This window comes from Trichoderma breve, chromosome 1 (genome assembly GCF_028502605.1).
Source record: "Trichoderma breve strain T069 chromosome 1, whole genome shotgun sequence".
Classification (NCBI taxonomy): Eukaryota; Fungi; Ascomycota; class Sordariomycetes; order Hypocreales; family Hypocreaceae; genus Trichoderma; species Trichoderma breve.
This window is the reverse complement of record NC_079232.1, coordinates 2995678-3013120: the sequence shown is the minus strand read 5'-3', so window position 1 is coordinate 3013120 and position 17443 is coordinate 2995678. Positions and strand designations below refer to the sequence as shown.

Here is a 17443-nt window from a genome sequence, read left to right as displayed (position 1 = left end):
CTGCCAGCCTACAGAGCGCAGTCGCTTTTCAACAGAGATAGCCGAGAAAATTTTGTATAGAGCACGCACGCGGCAGGCGAAGAAAGCTGGTACTGCGAACGTTCTGAACCCTCAAAAGCTGGGAGCTTTCTAAGTATCTGGATACACTGTGAAAATGGCAGGCGGATTCAAGAAAGAGTGTCGATATCGAGCCAAAGCAGTCGTCTTAGACCGTCAGGAGGCCACAGTGGGAGGCAGTGGCTTGAGAGAGCATTATATAGTTGAGATTTATGTAGGCGACGCCTTCCTTATATATCAAGAGGAAGCTTGAGTTTGCTGAATGTATTTTTCCACCTGGCTTGTGTTGCTTCTGTAGATCCTCATAGTACGGTTCGGGTCTATTTATTTCGTGACCAAAAAGTGCATCTCAGCAAACAGTCCCGAGATATACGAGTGTCAATCTGTATCTTGCATGAGAAGGCATTAATTCACTGATGCAGAATGTAGCAGACAAACAGCCAATTAGGGATTCAAGCAGAAACTGCAGCTTTTCAGATTGCGTGACCGAAACCAAAACTCCCAAGTCGCAATGCGTACAGAGTGCCCAAGATGCGTATGTATCATTGGATGCTCCAAAAAGCGAAGCTATTCGCAGCATGACGTCGGAACCTTTGATCTGGCAGCTCCCCACAAAACCCCCCTTAAGCACATAAACCCCAGCCGCGCGGTAGCTGGCGGGGCTGGTGAGATTCGTCAGAGCAACTGGAGCTGCTGTGGTTTAGCGGTCTCGCTCACTAACAGCGTGCCTAGAATTAGCTGAGCATTGATCCTATGGAAGCTAAGGCACGTTACGTACGTGCCACTCCCATTCATCTCTCCCCACTTGTCCCTAGAGTCCAGCTGTCGACGCTCCATTGCTTCGCTCTCCCGACTGCAACTATCTCGACGCCTCACCGTCACGAGTCTGGGAGTTTCTGCCTGTGCTGCCAGCACCTTTTGCAATCATGGCGAACCAAACTCCCGCCGTTGTCATGGACAAGTAAGTCATGCTCCGCCCTCCTCCTCTCTCCTCTTGCCCCCCCTCTCCTCTCCTCTCCCTAGACTGTTCCACCGATTGTCTTCCGTGACAACAGCCTGGTTCAAGGTGCTAACTCGAGACTCTCACAGCGGCACGGGCTTCTCCAAGCTAGGTACCATCTCGCCATTCCTCGTATCCCGTCTCCTGAATTGGACTCGACTGACATGTGCTCGTTCACCCGCCAGGTTTTGCCGGAAATGATTCCCCTTCGTTCGTCTTCCCTACCGCCATTGCGACCAAGGCCGGAGCTGGTGGGGGTGCCGGAGGATCAGGATCGGGTCGTCCCTCCGTTGCCAACAAGCCTTCGTTCCTCACCGGAGGAGCTGGTCCCAGCGGCCACCTGAATTCAAAGCGCGGAACCGAGGACTTGGATTACTATATTGGCGATGAGGCCATTAGCGCTGCGGCCGGGCCCGGATATGGCCTCCACTATCCCATCCGCCACGGTCAGATTGAGAACTGGGTATGCGTCTGAGGAGCACGAGATTGCAAGGAGAACATGGTCTAACGGATGTCTAGGATCACATGGAGCGGTTTTGGTCAAACTCCATCTTCAAGTATCTGCGAGTCGAGCCTGAAGACCACTACTTCCTTCTCACTGAGCCCGTACGTTTCCCACACACGACACCCCTTCCGGCTGGAACGGAAGACCAAGAACCGATTTGCTAACGATACGGTAGCCGCTGAACCCTCCCGAGAACCGAGAAAACACGGCCGAGATCTTCTTTGAGTCTTTCAACTGTGCCGGCATGTACATTGCCGTACAAGCCGTTCTTGCCCTCGCGGCCTCGTGGACCTCGTCCAAGGTCTCGGATCGATCGCTGACCGGTACCGTCATCGACTCCGGTGATGGTGTCACCCACGTCATCCCCGTGGCCGAAGGATATGTCATTGGGTCTTCGATCAAGTCGATTCCCGTTGCCGGTCGAGACATTACGTACTTTGTCCAGTCTCTTCTCCGAGACCGTGGCGAGCCCGATTCGTCCCTGAAGACAGCCCAGGAGATCAAGGAAGAGTACTGCTACGTCTGCCCCGACATTGTCAAGGAATTCGCCCGATACGACCGCGATCGCAGCCGCTTTGCCAAGCACGTAGTGACTCAGCCCGGTGGCCGCCAGGTTACTGTCGATGTCGGTTACGAACGTTTCCTGGCACCCGAGATCTTCTTCAACCCCGAGATCTACACGTCCGATTTCCTGACCCCGCTTCCCGTGGTTGTGGATGGCGTCATTCAGCAGTCCCCAATTGACGTTCGACGAGGTCTGTACAAGAACATTGTGCTCTCTGGTGGAAGCACCCTCTACAAGGACTTTGGAAGACGATTGCAGCGAGATATTAAGCTGCTCGTGGATGCCAGAATCCAGGCTAGCGAGCAGCGCAGCGGCGGTGCCCGCAGCGGTGGACTCGACGTCCAGGTTATTACACACAAGAGACAGCGACACGGCCCCTGGTTTGGCGGCAGTCTGCTCGGTCAGACTCCCGAGTTCCGATCTTACTGCCACACCAAGGCGGAGGTACGTTACATATACCCTGTTCAAATATCTTTGAATGGCATCATGGCTAACATTTGACTTAGTACCAAGAATACGGACCCAGCATTGTGCGAAGATTTGCTCTTCTTGGTGGCCCTGGTGGTTCATAGAGGGGTGTGTTATAAGCGGATTACGATATGGCGCGGGGTAGATACTAGGCAGATGATTTTTGTACTTGACAAAATATATACATTATATACACCTTATATTGTGTATTATGGTGATGAGAGTTGCGTGTTATTTATGTCGCTTTCTGTCATTTGGCAATTCATTGTAGGTTGTCAAGACTCTGTCATGAGGATTGAGTGACAGGTTGCAGGCCAATGAGGAGAGTGCGTTGCAAAGACGCTGATAACAGGTACCAAGGGACCAACAGCTATTCACAGCCAGACATCTATTGGTCACACAACTGAAGATTATTTTCTCACACAGATGTCAAGTATTTGTATCATGTCTCATCAATTAACTCAAAAAGAAAAGAAGCTCGTCATAATCATACTTTACATCCCACAACACTCCGCCGCCATGTATATCGAAACAGCCCAAGCACCCGCCCATGCAACCAACCGCCCATGCAATCGCCCATACTCGCAATAACTCACCCGCCCGCCTATAGTCGCCCAGAATGATATCTAAACCAATCACTTTTGTTTTGCTTTTTCTTCTTCATATTTAAAAGTTATAAATGGGAAAGAATGTATTCCCGTGTCCCGTTTATTTCGTAGGGTCGACGACGATACGGCCGGCAATCTTGCCGTCGTGCATCAGAGTGTACACCTCCTGCAGCTGGCTCAGGCCAATGGTCTTGAAGGGCACGGTGATGAGGCCGCGGCGGAAGAAGTCGAGCGCCTCGGCAGTATCAGCGCGGTTGCCGACGTAGCTGCCCTTGATGGTGATCATGCGGATGACGGTGTCGAAGACCGGGGCGCTGAGCTGGGCACCCGCAGGGAGACCGATGCAGACGAGGACGCCCTTGGAGCGGAGGTACTGGGTGGCCTGCTGGAAGGGCTTCTCCTGGGCGGCGACGAGGAGGGCGGCGTGGGGGCCCTCGCCGTCTGCTGTGGCGGCGCGGACGTCGGCGACGAGGTCCTTTGTCTTTGTGAAGTCGACAAAGGCGGAGGCGCCGAGCTTCATGCACAGATCGCGCTTCTCGTCGCCGCCGTCGATGGCGATGGTGTGCAGGCCCATGGCCTTTGCGTACTGCAGGGCGATACTACCCAGACCGCCACCGGCACCGACGACGGCAACGGTCTGGCCGGGCCGGGTGTTGGACTCCTTGAGGCCCTTGTAGACGGTGATGCCAGCACAGAGGATGGGGGCGACGGCCTCGAGGTCGCACTCCTTGGGGATGCGGGCGACGTGGGCGGCCTTTGCGATGGCGTACTCCTGGAAGGTTCCGTCGACGGTGTAGCCGGAGAGCAGGGCCTTGTGGCAGAGCGACTCGTCGCTGTTCTGGCAGTAGGAGCAGCTCAGGCACGAGCCGTTGAGCCACTTGATGCCGGCGTAGTCGCCAATCTCAATGTCCTTGACGAGCTCGCCGCGGGCAACGACAACACCGGCGCCCTCGTGGCCGCCGACGAGGGGCAGCTTGGTGTCGAGGGGCCAGTCGCCCATCATGGCGTGGAGATCGGTGTGGCAGACGCCAGAGTACTTGATGTTGACGAGGACCTCATCGGGACCAGGCTTCTGGACGGGGATCCTCTTGTAGACGACGGCTGGAGAGAGACGATGTTAGCAATGGATGAATGGATGAGGAAGAAGAAGAATTGGAGGTTTGGAAGGGGGAAAGCGTACGTCCACCGGTCTTTTCGACGATCTGCGCCCACTGCTCAGAGGGGATATCGATGCTGCCCATGATGGATGTTGGGAGTTGAAGTTGTAGATTGAATAGATGGGAAATAGGAATTGAGTCGAGATTGAAACTGTTTTCAAGAAGAAATGTGATGCTGAGAGGAGAGTCTGGAGAGACAAGCTATAGAGAAACGGTTCAATCCAGGAGACGAACCGGCTCCTTTATACTCGTTTCTCCTTGAAGCCCTCAGCTACATCCCACGTACGGCAGTGATATCATGGCCGATAGGACGCATCCATCTCGTTCGTCGTTCGGCTGGACGGACCGAAGCCATGATTGGTGTGACGTTCGCCTGCACACAGTGGCAATCCCATCAAAGCCCAGTGAAAATACCAATCAACCAATGCTAGATTGCAGAAACAGAGCCGGCGTCGCACGCGTAGTCCGTCGAGGCTGGTGGTTGATTTGAGCGCGGCGTCGGAGAAACTGAAGGGCTACAGGGGGGTGCCATGCAGCATTAGAACAAGCTGCAGAACAAGCCCCGCCGGCGCAGCAAATGTCATGCCATGGCGCATCATGCCATCAAACCATATCAGATGCATGCGGCATGCCACCTCGCCAAAAGCAAGCCACATCCTCATGTCCGCGCAGTCGAATTGGCCGTGATTTGCGCCGTTGGCCCTTTTTTTCGATTGTTTCTTTCGTCGAGCGATGCCCCCGCAGAACGCCCGGTCTCGTTTAAGGGCAGATCCTTGTTGTCGAAGAGTCACAGAAAACCCGTGTTCAATTGTAGACTGTTGTGTCGTCACACTGTCCCGGTTCCTCTTTTATCCTCTTTTTTAATCCGAGTTTTCAATTAATATTTTTATTGAAATTCATAGACTAAAGATTGTTGTTTTACACAGTATCTCCAATTCTTACTGCATTGGGAAAGTATTGCATAGCCGTATAAGTCAGTATGATGCACTCTCAGTCCTGGTTTGCTTCCATGCATCTATACGACTTTTACAATGTCACTCTGTACTAAAGTGGGCAGCAGTATACAATGTACCTCATGTAAGTTGACTCAAGTCAATGTTGTATTATCACAACAAACTCTTCAACTCCGACGCAGATCCCCATGCAATGAGCGACCAACAAAGATACAGAATGAAGCAAGAAAAGAAAGGTGTGCAGCGCTAGGTGCAACGGAATTCTTCAAGAGAAACCAAAGTGTTGGTCCTATCATTTCCCATTCTTCCTGCATACCCGGCGTCTCAAGCCGCTTCATCATACACAGCTAGCCAATGATGCCTAGATAGCTACACAAGGGGAAGCTATTCGTTGCTAAAGCTTTGACTTTACGCCAAGCCCAAGCTGTATCTCTTTCTTCCCACTGTGAACAGCCACCGATGCATCCAACATCTAGTTACGTACAAGTTACAGCCAGATAGAATGCTGAGCGGCACTCACGGGCAAAAGTGGGCTCCACGCCACGATGTTTCGAAGGGCGGAAGGGAGGGGAGGGGGGAATCTATCTAGATGCAGAGTAGCGTCGTGGAATCCGGGGATGGTTAGGAAGAGGAGGAGAGCAAGGCCTCGAATCTCCGAGTGTCACGATAGGCGTGGGGTTTGACGGCTTACGTTGCAGGTAGGGGGTTTGACGGGGATAGAGTCAGTGCTGTATTTGCTTACCGTGCAGCTTCGATGCTTGTCCTTGTGACCGGTTTCTGAGGATAGGAGTTGCGATGCTAGCAAGATGCTCAGAGGAGGACTATATGTGATACAACTAACAAACAAACAAGCATACAAACAGAGACACCTCATGAATGAGAGTAAGACAATCAATGGCTGACTAACTAGTAGTATCAAGCTACAATTCAAATCAAAGATACTCAAGCTACACTCCTAAACATAGATCAGAGGGCTTGCTTCATTTCACCAGCTCCAAGCCCCAGATCAGATCCCATGACAAGCCAGCCAGCTCGGTATAACTCTCCCGAAGCCGTCGTACAAACCCCCCACAAACCCTCTCCTCTTCCCCAGAAAACCAACCTATCCAGATCAAAAAAAGAACAGCTGCCTAGCCACCAAGATCCTTCCAATCCCCATTCCCAGCAATACATCCCAGCAAACAAGCCCGTCAATGCCTCAGGTCTCCCCGTTCCGCCGATGGATGCGGGACCTGATAAGCTCTTCGCTCGAACGGATCTCTGTCTAATCCAGCCTACAGCACTTCCCGGGAGGGCTTTCCCGGGCCACTATGCCCCTCTTGTTATTAGCTCTATTTCCCTATTCTTCTATCCTTCCCTTGTGTATGGACGAGGGGGCTTGTTTCGTCTTTTTTTCCCCCAGCTTTTTCTTTCCCTAGTAGAAATAATCCGGGGTGCATAGTGCGGGTTGGGGCGCAAGTCCGACAGATTATTGGACTACCCTGGACTTTGTGATTTATGCACTGGGCTGGGGGGAAACGAAGCGTCTAGGTTTCCGGCCGTCGACGGTCCGGCTCTGCGGAGGGCAGATTTACGGAATGCGGGGGAGATAGGCCTAGAATTTGGTGCCTTGTAGATAGAGGATCTTCCATCTTCAGCTCGCGGGCGTTGGGGATGTTGGGGATGCGATTATTGGTTGGCATCAACGGGCAGCGGGATGAGATGGAGATGGTTTACGAGTCCTTTGCCAGGCACATGGTCAGTAGTAGCCAATGGCCCTCTCTGGCAGATCTACAAATCATCAAATTCCCCTTCTCAGCGAGATTAATGAGTAGGTATGCGGGCTTCGAGCTTGCATGAAGTTGCCACAGGATATACTCGTCCTGTTCCTGTTTCTTCTTCTGTTCCTGTCCTTGTTCTTGTTCCCTACTATATGTGTATGCACCTTATATCTGTCCCTCTCAACCGAACAGACTCGTTTTTCTCAGTCAATACCTAGGCATCATACTCCAGCAAATCCGAAAGAACACAAATGGACAAACACGCATCACAACGCACTCGCATATCACCTCGGCGAACCTCGCATCCCTCACACAGAATACGAAGTCTTGAAACTCCATAAAAGGACTCGTGATTTCATTTCATTAATAAAAAAGAGACAAAGCGCTCAAATATTTGACGTATAATAGCAGCAAAAAAGCTGTCCTCTCCCCCGCCTATCTCTCTCTCCTGTTCTACCACCCTCTCATGTCTTAGGCTCTCCCTCTCCCTCTACGCAGCAGCGGGAATCTCAATCGACTTCTCAATACCATCGGCCGTCGCAGAGTTAATCTTCTTGCCAGTCTTGGCAATCTTCGTCAGGACCGTCTCGTAGGGCAGCGCAGTGACGACCTTTGCGCTCTGGTTCTCGAGGGAAACCTCGTAGCTCTCGACGCCTGCAATACAACACAACGTTAGTCCCACCCAAGAAAACGACTGAAAAGAAGGAAAAGAGAAAGCAGCATACCGTCAAGCTTCTTGAGCACGCGGTCGATGGCGCCGGAGCAGCCGCCGCAGGTCATGGTGACGTTGAACTCGTAGGTGTGCGTGTCGGCCATTTTTGCTGTCTTGTTGTTGTGGTGGTTTGTAATCTGGCTTATCTGAACGATGATAAAAAAGGCCAAATGCTTTTTGCGACGGATGCGAAAGAAGAAAGAGGTAGGTAAATAGCTTGTGGTTTGGGATGATGCAGAAGAAGAAGAAGAGGTGCGAGCGAGTCTTTATGAAGGGCTGACAGATGACACGAAGGCCGATTAATAATTGCTCTTCTAAGATGTCAAAAAAAGGGTATCGCCAAAGACCAAAAAAAGGCTGCTCGTCACTGAAGCGGGAATTGCGCCACACCAAATAGAAGGGCTCTATTGCTGTAACTCTGTCCGTCCCAAGGGGGGGTTTAGAATACAAGTACCGGATACTTACTAGTCTAAGTGTTTGGCGCCCTTAATTGAGTGTAGTGAGGGAGATTTGCGTAGGTACAGTGTACCGCTGAGGGAAACAAGCGCCCCGCTAGACGGAGCTTTGGGGGGGCAGGATGTGAAACTTGCTCACGGCGTTGGATTGAAAGTATTTGGTGAGAACATGAATAGGAGAAGATAGTGGAAGGGGGGCCAGATGAATTACGAGTACGAATTGATGTGTTGGTTTGTATGGATATGTAATTGCCCCTTTATTCGGATTTGATTCATTGTCGTTTGAGGCCATTTCGCCTGATTGCGTCATTTGTGCCTGGTCCTGTTCACGTATCGTCACTTGTCTCAGTCTCAGCTCTTACACGGAGACATTCAATGGATCAATTATGTGTCGGTCATCACCATATCTACCCAGTGATAATTCAGGATCTGCCATAAAGGGATCAGAAAGTATTCATTACTCATAAGACTAGATGCTCGTCATACATACAATTCGCACACTAATACATAGCACACAGTCACAGTCACATATACATCGTCTCCTCCACGCAAGACAACATTGAAAGATATCAAGACACAGTATCAAACCTCCTAGAACCGCGACTCAACCTTTTGCAGCGTATCCTGCAGCGCCCAATCATTCCTCGCCTTCTTGCTCATCACCGCCTCCGCCTGCGTCTTCGTAAACCCCCTGGCCTCCACCGCAGGATTGTATCCCAGCCCATTCACCTCCCCAACCGCCCTCGAATCCAACTTCGGCGCAACGCCCCCGTCCGCACGTCTGTACACCGTAACCACCACGGCGCCGCCCAGGCCAAGGTTATGCTGCAGGCAGTATCGCGTCTTGGGAGCGTTCCGGTTGTTCGCCCACCCGCGCAGGTGCCAGACCAGCTCAGCGCACTGCGCAATGCCCGTAGCGCCCAGCGGGTGGCCCTTTGAGATGAGCCCTCCGGACGGGTTGACGAGATACTTTCCGCCGTACGTGATGTCGCCCTTGCGCACCAACTCGTGCGCTTTGCCCTTGTCGCTCAGCCCGAGGGCGTCAATGGCCACCATCTCGTTTGCGCTGAAGCAGTCGTGCAGCTCCACGACTTGTACGTCCCGCGGCGAGATGCCCGCCTCGCCCGTCGCCGTCTTGACCGCGTGCTGCGTCATCTCGTAGCCCATCAAGTCAATCGCACTGCGAGAGAAGACGCTCGCACCATCCGTAGCTAGACACTGCCCGGCAATCTCCACGGCCTGCGCCTTGAGATGCGGCCGCTGGTCGAGAAACTCCTGCGACACCAGGATCGCCGCCGCACCGCCGTCCGAAGTAGGGCAGCACTGCAGCTTGGTCAGCGGATCGTGGATCGTGGGCGACTTGAGCACCTCCTCCAGCGTGTACACCTGCTGGAACTGCGAGTACGGGTTATTCGGCGAGTGAGCATGATTAACACGCGCAATCTCCGCAAAGTCCTCTGCCGTGGCGCCGTACTTCTCCATGTACTCCCTCCCAGCATTGCCAAACATCTGCGCCGCGCCCGGAGCGTTCGTGACGCCTCTCGTCTCGGCCATCATCTTGACCGTCGTGCCCGTCGGGTTCTCGCGGTCCTTCCAGAAGCTCTGCAGGCTGCCCGGGTTCATCTTCTCAAAGCCCACCACCATGACGCAGTCGGCCGCGCCGTTTGCGATGAGCGTGCGGCCCATGGCCAGCCCCGTCGAGCCCGTCGAGCAGTTGTTGTTGACGTTGTACACGGGGATCTTGGTCAGCCCGAACTGGTAAAAGACGCGCTGCCCGCAGGTGCTGTCGCCGTAGCAGTAGCACGCGATGCCCTGGTCCACGTCGTCGTAGCTGATGTGCGCGTCCAGCAGCGCCTTGACGCCGGCCTCGTAGCCCAGCTCGGTGTAGTCGACCTTGCCCCGGGGCTTGATGAACTTGGTCATGCCCACGCCGAGGACGTAGACGGGCGACTTTTGCTTGGGAGCCATGGTGTTTCGTGTTTTGTGATATATATATATATCCTCCGTTTTGTGTTGTATGTTTCGTTGTTTTTCCTTCAACCCATCAGAGCCTCGTAAAAACTACTACCAAGGGCAGCACATATATATCTCCCCTTTTATATCGGCGTATACGGAGTAAAAGGAGAAGTATCGGCAGTTTATATGCACGTGAATGTATGCATCGTTGCAAAATGCGGGGGAAACACCGTTGATCGTACCTTGGGATCCGGGGCAACGATGCCGAGGTACTGCGGGCCGTCCAGCCCGTATTACCCGTTTCTGTTTCGAGGTGTTGGTGGAGCGATCAAACTGCCTGCTTCGTCTATGGGTTTAGCTTCGGGGCCCGCCACAATCTTAATCCGAGAGTATCCCGTAAGCTACGGAAAGGCAAAAAGGGAGTCATGACAAGAAGACGTCGATTGATTGTTAATGAGCCTTAGTGTTATGCACGTGAAACAGAATGGATCAAGGGATTACAAATTAGGGCTCTGAAGGAACTCGGCCGAGCATTGTCAGTGCGGCGGCGCAGGAGTGGACTGAAAGGAATTACACCGGCTCACCGGCCGAGAGTTACGGATCCGATGAAAGTATATCGGCCGAGTGGATGGATTGATTCAAAGATGCCCGAATGGCAGAAGGATGGAAACACGTATTTAAGGGGCATTTCCAGACTGCGTAGAATTTTTGTAAAAGCTCATAACCATCTTGATCTTTCTATTTAGACGAATAAATTCAAACCAACATTCTACTTGTGTTAATTGCACCCTTGGTTTCACTTACACGCACCACCAGGATACCCTCATATCAACCACTTATAATATATATCCTCCCACTCTAAATCAACAACAACACTAATATCTTATACATCCCATATCTATAAAACATGCACATCTTCATCTCTGGAGCCACCGGCCGCAACGGCCGCATCGCCCTCGACAACGCCCTCTCTCGCAACCACACCGTCACCGTCCTAACCCGCAACCCATCCTCCCTCCCCTCAAACCCAAACCTCACCATCATCAAAGGTACGTTCTCGCAAATCCCACACCCACCCCAAGTATAACAACACCACAAACTAACCCCTTATCCAATACAGGCTCCCCCTCCTCCCAACAAGACGTCCAAACAGCCCTCTCAACACCATCCCTCCCCTCCTCCATCCTCATAACCCTCAACCAGCGCCGCACCTCCGACAACCCCTTCTCCCCTTTATCCCCAGACTCTCCCCCCGACCTCCTCGCAAGCACAACAAGCGTCCTCCTCGCCGCAATCGCAGCCACACCATTCGCACATCCTCCGAAGATCGTATTAAACTCCATTTTCGGCGCCCGCGAGTCATGGAAGAATCTCAGTTGGGCTTTTCGCGCTGTTCTGGACCATAGTACTATGAAGTACGCTGTCAAGGACCATAATAACACGGATGTCTTGATTAGGGAGAGTGGTGTGCCGTTCGTACTTGCGAGAGCGCCGAGATTGACTGAGGGACCCGCTGCAAAAGTCAAGGTGTGGCCTGAGAATGGTCAGGGATGTGGCTGGAACGTGACCCTCAGCAGGGAAAGCTTGGGAGCATGGTTGATCACGGCGGCAGAGTCCAATGAGTGGGATGGCAAGTCGCCGGTGTTGACCAACTAACGGCCATCATGTTATAGAAACGTTTTGCATCTACGTGGAGAATAGAGCAGCAACAACAGTATAATAGCAATATATTAATCAGAGGCCCGCCATTCACTTCATGGTACGGGTTGGCCATACTTTTTGCCTATAAATATCCACCCTCCCTTTATTGTACATATACAACCAAAAGAAGAAAGGGACAAAAAAAAAAAGAAGAAGAAGAAGAGGGTGGAAAGCCTCGTCACCTTGCTCCAAACACTAACGCGCGTAGGGTATCTCCTTCTCTCTCTCACTTTCCTATGAGAAACCAAACAGAATGTGACCGACCATGTTACTCAGAGCCAATACTCGCCAATCAGTAGCCTCTATATATGAGGAGGAAACCCAATGACCATAACGTTCGTCGCTCGTTCAAGCCGTAGAAGAAGACGAAATAACCATGATTAAGAGATGGCAAACATAGAAAAGACAAAAAGATACAAGCAGACAGATAAACAAGAATAAAAGGAATATTAAGTAGACGAACAGAACCACAAAAGGCGGACTAGAAAAGTCAGAATCAATCCCAGCCATCCCACATTATCCAGCCGCCCAGTTCTGTGGTAGGATCCGAAAGGCCTCCCATGCTGTAGCCTTGCTGCACGTAAGGCATCCTTCCATGTGAGTACGCGTCATTCGCGCTGCCGAGGTATAAACTGCGCAGCTTATCTGCCGTTACGTTGGTGGCCCTCAAGCAAGCATCCAGCAAGCCAAACAAATTGTTGGTAATCTCTTCGCTTCGAACATCAGCCTTTCTTACGCTCTCCAGCACAACAGCAATGCACAAAACGTCTTTGACATCACTGCCGCGGATAAGGCCAACCAGGAGATCGATGGTCTTCTGCACGGTGCCAATGAGCCGCGCAGGCGTCCACAGCATCAGGTCGTCCGGTATGTACCCCGGGAAGTCATCGACAGGGGCCGGTGAAGACCGTATCCCATGCTGATCGAGCATGACGGTATCAGCAGAAGGCCGAACGGCCGGCCTGATAAAGTAGCAAACGCTCAGGGACGCCTGGACAATGTCTCGCCGCAGCATCTGCACGTACATTTCAGCAACGTCCTGAAAGTGAGGCAGATTAGGATCGACTTCGTCTATGTATTTCAAAATGACCATGCAAGACCGCAGGTAGGCCCGTGAGATTTGCGTTGGAGCTTCAGGGGCTGCCATGGCAAAGGGTCGGTACAAGGCAAGCAAAGGCCGCCGCACGTGCATATCGAGAATGACGCGGTTTCTCCAGAGCCTGCTCTTCTGCGCATCGCTGAGGGCTGCATGCCGCGGGAAGATGTAGTTGATATCCTCAAGGAAGCGGTCGAGCTTTCCGCCCACGTCTAGCACTTCTTGATAATCACGAATGGTGTCTATGCGATTAATCATGTGCGCCACTCTCATCCGCGTGGGGAGAGTCATGACCGTATAGACCTGGATCTGACTGTCTGTTGCTTGGTCCAGGGGTCGAGACGGCGGCAGCTCAGTCATTTCTGGGTAGAGGTCGACGTCGTTGAGATTTCGCGGCGGCCGGCAGGAATAGTCGCCATCTCGAGTAAGGCAGGGCATGTTGGCAGCAATCGACATGTACAAGTCCATGTCCAGGACCGTGAACCACAGCCTCCTTCGAATCTCCCCATGGAACACCGTCATCCGCGGTTCAAACTCTGAGGGATCTCTGTGGAGCCCCATGGACATTGCCATGCGTACGACGAAGCCCAGATGATTCCACGAGTCTTGTGCCCGTGGAATAATCATTCTCTTGGCCAGTAACAACAGCACCTCGACTTGCAGTGTGGCAAGCTCCACGAGTTGCTTGCCTTTGAGGCTGTCCAGCCATATTCGAATCAGCGCGCAAGCAGTCGGGATGTGCACGCCTTCTACGCGTTCTTGGTGGACCAATCCCCTGGATTTGGTATCGAATCGAGATGCTACTGCTAAGACCGACAGCATCTGTGGCAGGAAATGCTCAGCCTGCGGGTTGCCTTGCCAGTATTGGTTATACTGTTCCACAAATGTTGGAGTGTGAAGGATTCTAAATTGGGTTTCCGAGGTGTCGAGATAGGCAGCCAGCAGGCGATCACAGACCGCCCTCTTGGGCAAGATGTCTGTCATTCGCTTGTGTATGGGCATCATGGAATCCACAAAGACGGTGATGGGGGTCAGTGACTTTGTCAATTCGCCTCGTAGATGCTTATGCAGGGCTTCAAAGCTGGTGAATGGCTCCCGCTGGAAGTTGTGTGCCACATATGCCTTTGCATCGTCAAACTAGAACACGGGGGAGCGTTGAGAGTCAGCTTCTTGTTGGCCCAATATCAAAAGAATCGAAAGCAAAACTTGCCCCTCCGACACACGACTGATCCCGACTTACCAGATTCAACAGCACCCGGGGGTCGTTTTGCCCGAAATACCGGGTTCGCAGGGCCCCGCGCTTTACTGTCAGTCCCCGTATTGTCTCTGGTGGTGCGGCGACGATTCTGCCGCCGCCGAGCTCGGCCCTGCTGGGGCTTCGCACGAGGACCTGCTTCTCCAGCCGCTCCATGCGTATGGACAGCTCCTCGAGCAACGGCAGGCTGGTCGAATCGCCCGCCTTTGTCGGTCTGGCGGCGCCAGCATCGCTGTACGTGCTGCCCAGCCCGGGTAGAGTGCTGTGCGAGTAGTTGCGCTTGGCTGGCCGGCCTGGCTCAGCTGCCTCTGCGTCTGAGCCTTCGGACAGGTTGGCCGAGTCCTGGTCGGGCGCGTACTTGCAGGGACGGCTCGACTTTTGGCACTGCGAGCAAGGACAGAGGCGATCGCATCGCAGCTTGCGCTTCCGACACTCGGTACACGACTTGACGGGCCGTGGCCGCTTGACGCTACGCTGTGGTTGCTGCTGCGGTTGTTGATGCTGTTGCTGCTGCTGCTGTTGCGACTGCTGCGCCTGCGACTGCGACTGCAGCTGTGACTGCGAATGTGACGCGCCCAAGTGATGCTGGTGCGGCGAAGGCTGCTGAGACATTGAAGAAGTGTCGTAGGGACTTGCCCCTTCGCTGGGGTTGGAGGCATCGACGCCCATGGCTGGCGACTGAGCCACTCCCGGCTCGGTGATGGAAGGATACGTATGCATTGAGGCCATCCGATGGGCAAGATGGGGCAAGAGATGGGATATGCGAGATGGCTGGGCGGCCGAGTGATTCGGCCGATCGGAGAAGGGGGAGAGAGGGTCGACTTTTGAAATAGTATGTGCTTTTGTGATGTCAAGGAGACGGCACGCATACAAGTCGCTTATCTAACGGCAGCACGCCAACGCCAAGCATAACGGACAGGAAACGGCAACACAAGGAGGCAGGAGACGCAAAGGACTGCAGAGGAGTGGGATAGGGATTGGAGGAAGACGAGGACGACGGAGAAGGGGGGGTGTGACTGTAGGAAGTGGCTTGAAGAGAGAGCTTTTGGTCTGTGACTTTTGTCTCTTGTGACGGTTTGTCTTTGGTTGAGCCTCTCTCTCTCTCTTTGCTGCTCATACACCAATCTCTCGCACAGCATGTACAGCTCTCCGGATCTTCCTATCTCTGCTTTGTCGTCAGACGGAGAAAAAGAGACACAAGTCCAGCTTCAGCCATGCGGCGGAAAGCTCCGAAGCTGATGATGCGTCGTCACAGCTTCGAATTTTGACTCGCAAAGTAAAGTAAGTCTCGCCGTCCTTGCGTCGGCGATGGTGAGGTAGTGATCGGCGGTTGCTTGGCTCGAAACTGGGCCCCCATGCCAGGACGCCGGAGTACTCCGTGGCTTGCTTAAATTTTCTCTTAATTTTCCCTCTATTTTTTCCCGGCCCAGACGCCAGCACCAGCACATGCCAGCAGAGCTGGGAAACTAGTTTGAAGCCTAGCTTGCGGAAGTGTGAATGGACCTTTAGCGAGGCTTTTGGCTCGGCCGAACCATGTCCCTGCAGCGCTGTCGAAAGGTGGGGGGCCCCCCCAGCCCGCGAAAAGGCAGAATAGTTTGACCGGGCACAAAGTTAAGGTAGCAGTAGGTACATGTAGCAGTAAGTAAGGAGTCGGACGTTGGTTGAATCTGGATTGGAAGAAGACCCGATCATCAGACGGTGGCCCAGGATCAGCATCAGTCAGTCAGGATCCCCGGAGCTGGCCGCCACGTGACGGGACACGGGTTTGCGATTCAACGACGTCGTTTGTACTTGTACAGCAGACGGACGGACGATTCGCTTTGCATCCTGACGCTGGTGGATGTTTGTCTGAATCTGGCTCTTCTGTATCAGGCCTCATCTCACAAATCATGGAAACTAATTGTCCTTCTTGAAACATCAGGCCTCCGGGCTCCAGCTCTGATCCCCCAAAGGCTCCAGCTCCGTACGGGCTAAACAATTTGGTCAACTCCGTAGCTGCATTGCAAAAAAACGCGGCAAGGTACATTACATTGCACATGCAGCTAACGCGCAGGCTCCAGGTAGACGGGACATTTCTGCTGCTCCCCCAGCAATCAAGCCCGTTCCGTTTGGCGTACTGGTAGCGTATCACCCGCTAGCATCAAAGCGGCAGCGACAAGCTGAAACTCTACTCTATAATTATCTCCAACGCATCATCCCCCGTCAGCACCGCTTCCACTGGCCCCAAAGCATCGCATCAATCATACGTGATATTGTCCAGATCGAGTCAATGCCGTCAGTCAAACAGGCAATTAGCGCGCTCCGGCCATCTTCCATCCCCCCTGGCATGCGTTTTCTTCAGCGCCTTTGCAGCCGCACTCCTACAGCCCATGGATGGTCATGTCACATCGTGGGACCGACCTCCGGTGGTGGAATTGGGCAACGCGCCCCGTGCCTGCAGACCGTGCAGGACCGGAGCATTGCGCCAGACTGGGCATGATGGAAGAAGGAAAAAAGAATCAAAAGAAAAAAAGGCCCCATGCTCGCAACTCATTCTCCATCACGTCTCGTCTCCCCCCACAGGCGTCAAACCGCTTCCAGGGACCCTTTAGCACGATTGCTACCTGGACTGGACGCTATTTCGGCCGTATACACGGGCGAAAGCTCCGGTTCTGGGCGGCCAACCACCCAATAGACGTCCCCTGCGTTGAGCCCCCCTAGCCGGAGCAGCACCTCGAATGGAGTTTTCCGTCTTTTTCGTTTTGGCTCCTCCCATCGCTTTTTAGTGCTGCCTTTAGCCCATCCCTCAGCAGTAGTTCGCTCGTCCCGGCCGAGAGCTGCGACCCCCGGGGCCGGACAAATCGCATCTCCTGTTACCGCTATTGGCCGCTCCGTAAATGTATGCAAGGCCCTGCACCAGTAGCCTTGGGATCGTCGATGCCACTAACGTCCAGCGACGGGCACAGTACATGCCCGATGCCCGCCTGCACTGTGCATTTTTCAATGGATCAAATGGATCAAATCCGTGGATGGATCAAATGCCTTTTTCGTTGACATTTTGCCAGGCACTCGTATAACAGCCCAATTCCGTCGTGCTGTTTTTACGCGTATATGCCCGTGTTCGTGCTCCGTGCTGCAAAAGAGGGCCCGAATGCACAAGAACGCAGCCACGGGAATTATCTCTCTTTTCTTCTCTCGCTCCTCGCTGTTTACTCT

At 53.2% G+C, this 17443-nt stretch overlaps 6 protein-coding genes across 6 annotated transcripts; 2 read left to right on the top strand and 4 right to left on the bottom strand.

The window, feature by feature from the left end:
- Positions 1–983: 983 nt before the first annotated feature.
- On the top strand, positions 984–2699 carry T069G_00927 (actin domain-containing protein; the record flags this gene model as incomplete). Its single annotated transcript, XM_056168137.1, has 6 exons — positions 984–1018; positions 1147–1169; positions 1243–1520; positions 1577–1663; positions 1738–2571; positions 2634–2699. 6 exons carry the CDS (start codon positions 984–986, stop codon positions 2697–2699), a joined length of 1323 nt encoding a protein of 440 aa, XP_056033453.1.
- A 604-nt stretch (positions 2700–3303) lies between these two features.
- On the bottom strand, positions 3304–4444 carry T069G_00926 (alcohol dehydrogenase groES-like domain-containing protein; the record flags this gene model as incomplete). Its single annotated transcript, XM_056168136.1, has 2 exons — positions 3304–4304; positions 4384–4444. 2 exons carry the CDS (start codon positions 4442–4444, stop codon positions 3304–3306), a joined length of 1062 nt encoding a protein of 353 aa, XP_056033452.1.
- Positions 4445–7563: 3119 nt separating this feature from the next.
- T069G_00925 (heavy-metal-associated domain-containing protein) lies at positions 7564–7889 on the bottom strand (the record flags this gene model as incomplete). Its single annotated transcript, XM_056168135.1, has 2 exons — positions 7564–7727; positions 7799–7889. 2 exons carry the CDS (start codon positions 7887–7889, stop codon positions 7564–7566), a joined length of 255 nt encoding a protein of 84 aa, XP_056033451.1.
- Positions 7890–9669: 1780 nt separating this feature from the next.
- On the bottom strand, positions 9670–10208 carry T069G_00924 (uncharacterized protein; the record flags this gene model as incomplete). Its single annotated transcript, XM_056168134.1, has 2 exons — positions 9670–9697; positions 9748–10208. The coding sequence occupies 2 exons, from the start codon at positions 10206–10208 to the stop codon at positions 9670–9672; spliced, it is 489 nt and encodes a 162-aa protein (XP_056033450.1).
- An 895-nt stretch (positions 10209–11103) lies between these two features.
- Positions 11104–11852, top strand: T069G_00923 (NAD(P)H-binding domain-containing protein; the record flags this gene model as incomplete). The annotated part of the gene is made up of 2 exons (XM_056168133.1): positions 11104–11245; positions 11317–11852. 2 exons carry the CDS (start codon positions 11104–11106, stop codon positions 11850–11852), a joined length of 678 nt encoding a protein of 225 aa, XP_056033449.1.
- A 541-nt stretch (positions 11853–12393) lies between these two features.
- On the bottom strand, positions 12394–14917 carry T069G_00922 (fungal specific transcription factor domain-containing protein; the record flags this gene model as incomplete). Its single annotated transcript, XM_056168132.1, has 2 exons — positions 12394–14130; positions 14234–14917. 2 exons carry the CDS (start codon positions 14915–14917, stop codon positions 12394–12396), a joined length of 2421 nt encoding a protein of 806 aa, XP_056033448.1.
- Between the last annotated feature and the right edge of the window lie 2526 nt (positions 14918–17443).